Below are 3,490 nucleotides of genomic sequence, written 5' to 3'. Positions count from 1 at the left end.
CTCTCCAAAGGGTTTTGGGATTTTTGGTTCTTAGCTAGCAAAGGGTTTAAACAAAGTGTTGTTCGGTTCGTGGTCAAGGTACTAGCATACGATATAAGAGGTGTCTAGTGTGCGATCATAGAGGGATTTACTTCAAATCCTTTTAAAGTTCTTCACTTTAATATCTACATTAAGAGGTATTCCTTAATCCTATTGTAAGGTTAATTATTTGATTACATGGTTTTATTTGCTTCCGTTGCGTACTTATGTTTAAAGATATTTAGTTTTATCTTCCAACACATTTTCCTTTTTCAAACTTGTTAACTTTCTTCCTTAACCTTACTTCTTCAAACCTTTGCTTTGCTTAAAAAGTGTTACTTCTTTCTTTATCTTTAAAAAAATTTTCCTCGTTAAACTCAAATCTTTGTTTCCTAATCTTTGTTTCCTAATATGGCTCAATCTATTCCCGTAATTTTTAGAGCCAGTAGTAGTGGATCATTAGATAGAGACACGATATTTGAAATGAAATTACCAATAATTTAATTGGTTTCCCTTTTCTTTTTAGGGATGGTCTTAGAATTAGTTGTTGATCACACGACAATTTAACCGAATTTCTCCTTGAGTTGCTGTGAGTACTCCAATCTGTCCCATTTTCACCATTGCTGCTGCAAACTTAGTTTTCCAAAGCAACGGGTTGATAGCGTAACGAGTTACTTGGTCCGCTGTTGATGTGCTTGTGAGCAGAGTCTGGTCCGACGTGAACAAACCTCTACTATTCAAAATATCGATATAGTAACCAACGTCAGTGATGGTTGGAGAAGCCGGGTTGATGGGCACCACTGAATCCACTGATCTATCACCTTGAGGACATTGTTGCATTAGCTGAGTTGCATAAAATGCATCTAAGCTTGGGTCCGTGTTCATGGTGGTATTATAGCTATATAGTCTGCTTTCAATGGAAGTACAGTGAGATCGACCAATTGTATGTGCTCCTGCCATAAATTTCAATTTAGATAGTAAGATTTTCTTTTAGAAACAAAAGTTATTACAAATGATTCAAATCCAATATGCAGCAAAGTTCATAAATGGAGTCACACACACATTTCATATAAATATAAATGATTGATATGTTACAAAAATGCCCCCTTGATTCTTAAGGTAACTTTATCAAAAAATTATGCAGTTTACTGTATTCAAGCTAAGCCTTATTATTTTTTTTAACGGCAAATTTGGGCTCCATGTTGAGAAAAACCCTTATTACTATTTCTGAGAGCATTTTGCTCATATCAAGATTTGAACCTAAGCTCTCTCAATTTGAGTCTCCATCATATACCAATCATATATTGATTATTGGTTAACAAAAGTTATTATTGCTCATAACTTTGCGAAAAGGAAAAACGATAATCATTTAAATAAACTTTTAGACAAAGTCCTTTTAAACTTCAAAATGTTTTTTTTTTTCCAATATAAAAGTAACATATGCACGTTTGTAACATTTTGAAATTGTTGGTATATCATCACGTTATAATAAACGCATGTCCAAAAATCATTTAAGCCTATAGGGTTACACAAAATGACACGAGAACTCTATATATAATTAATTAATGTATTAAAATAATATATTAATTAATATGATCATGAAACTATTAATTAAACTATATTAAAGGTTTAATAGTATTTAATTAATTAAAAGAGAATGATTAAACTGTAAATTATAAATTTCCTAATTGTACAATGAAGAGGAGGGGGCCGAAATTCCTTAAGGAGTTTCCTAATCCCACTCTAACTTGGTCACCAAGTTAGAAAACTCTTCTAATTAATCCTTATAAATAGAGATCAAAGGTTAAGGTTTTTCATTCATTCAAAGGGTTTTCGGTTTTAAGGTTCGACTATGAGGGTATTAGACGACGGGTTTTAAGTTCGTGATCGGGTACTAGCATACGATATAGGGGTATCAAGTGTTCGATCGTAGAGGGGTTTTAGTTTAGACCCTAAAATAATAATTATTATTATTAATAATATTATTGGAAGCTTTGCGCAAAGGTACACGTTTCGATTCTCACTTTGTTAGTTAATATGATTGCATATATGTTTCTATTCCGTTGTGTACTTGTGATTTGTTATGTGTTTATGTTCATATATTCTAACAGAAATATGGTCTACAAAAATCAGAATGGTGTCTTTTGGTTTGGTTTAACAATAAAGCTGATTGAGATTAGCTAGTACCAGAAAGAGTAACCATTTCTTCTTGAGTCAAGCCATGAGTGGAAAACATTTGAGTGAGTTGGTTGAGATTAGCTGTTGCAGGAGGCAATGCCCTTGTATCTGCAATTAGTGAAACTCTTCCGTCTCTTCTGCCAGACGGAACATTATATCCAAACCCCCCTGTCTGCAGTCAAAAAAGTATATATCAGATATATATGCTCATGCATGCTTGATGAGGAGAGGTATTACTTTGAGGTTACTTACTAGGATGATGCTGTCTCTAGCTGCAAAAGCAATAATATCAGCACAAGAAACAACTCCTGGACATGCAGCTTCAAGTCTAGCTTTTGCATTATCTATGACCTCAAAGCCTCGAAGGCTTGGGTTGTTTGCAGGGGAGTCCTTCTCTGCTATGTTTGAGGGAGTCGAGTCTATCACAACTGATGCATCACAACCCTGCACATGTACAAGCAAATATTTATATAGCTTACTTGTGCTTGTGTTTTTGAATCACTTATATAGTTATATATAGCTTAAGATAGCAAGTAGCCCTTCCACGGGTTATAGGGTCCCAATAGTCCAATACCATCTTCGACGGTGTATGAGGGAGTTTGAGATGTAAATAGTCTTACTCCTACCTGAGGGCGAGGTAAAGAAGCTGCTTCCAGGTCTAATTTGACAGAAGGTGTATGTATATATATAGTACGTACCCGTACAAAACAGTCATGAAAGTGAAGTCTGACAAGGCCGGCCGCTAGCCCCCTGTCTTGGATAAAGGCTTTAGTAACTTCATCTCTTATAATGAACTCAGCCATGGTGCATGATCTTGAGTAGAATCCTACTTGAAGTTGAGCTTGTAAGGGAACAATAAGTAAGACTAGCATTAGTGAAACTAATAACACATTAGTGGGGTTAATCAATCCGCTGCTCATTGTGTCCATAAACTAATTAAAGTTGTGTGTGAGTGTGTGTGTGTGTATATGAAGGTTGTTAATTAATTTGACGTGCATGCAATATGAAATAATTGAATGAGAATTTAACTTATTTATAATGTATGATGATACATATGATTAGCAAATTGAGTTATAGAATTGTGGGGTTGATCATGACTTAGATTTACGCGTTAAATTGTATGCAAATATGCAATAGTGTGATCTTGTCTGCTCCATAACCAAATTATATAGTGATATCTTTTTCTGTTTTAAAATATAAGAAATCGCTATCAGGAGCAAAAGATAAAAGAATCCAGGCATCCAGCTAATGTGTGTTGACTTAATGCCTTAAATACAACCAAAGTTGTTAACAA

General features: G+C 34.4%; 1 protein-coding gene across 1 annotated transcript; it reads right to left on the bottom strand.

The window, feature by feature from the left end:
* Positions 1 to 538: 538 nt before the first annotated feature.
* Positions 539 to 3,177, bottom strand: LOC122585733 (peroxidase 5-like). Its single transcript, XM_043757857.1, has 4 exons — positions 2,895 to 3,177; positions 2,449 to 2,640; positions 2,206 to 2,368; positions 539 to 971 (listed from the first exon to the last, which is right to left on the bottom strand). The coding sequence occupies exons 1-4, from the start codon at positions 3,123 to 3,125 to the stop codon at positions 559 to 561; spliced, it is 999 nt and encodes a 332-aa protein (XP_043613792.1). The 5' UTR covers positions 3,126 to 3,177; the 3' UTR covers positions 539 to 558.
* Positions 3,178 to 3,490: the final 313 nt, after the last annotated feature.

The sequence above is a fragment of the Erigeron canadensis genome, chromosome 1 (assembly GCF_010389155.1).
Source record: "Erigeron canadensis isolate Cc75 chromosome 1, C_canadensis_v1, whole genome shotgun sequence".
Lineage (NCBI taxonomy): Eukaryota > Viridiplantae > Streptophyta > Magnoliopsida > Asterales > Asteraceae > Erigeron > Erigeron canadensis.
Note: the sequence above shows the minus strand (reverse complement) of the source record. Positions and strands in the feature narration are given on the sequence as shown.

What these genes read in the sequence shown, in the direction of transcription:
- LOC122585733 (XM_043757857.1), bottom strand. Translation starts at nt 3,125, where the DNA reads ATGGACACAATGAGCAGCGGATTGATTAACCCCACTAATGTGTTATTA. An exon ending in TTCATGACTGTTTTGTACGG is followed by an intron (nt 2,641 to 2,894) that starts GTACGTACTATA and finishes GTACATGTGCAG; the next exon opens with GGTTGTGATGCATCAGTTGT. An exon ending in CTAGAGACAGCATCATCCTA is followed by an intron (nt 2,369 to 2,448) that starts GTAAGTAACCTC and finishes TTTTGACTGCAG; the next exon opens with ACAGGGGGGTTTGGATATAA.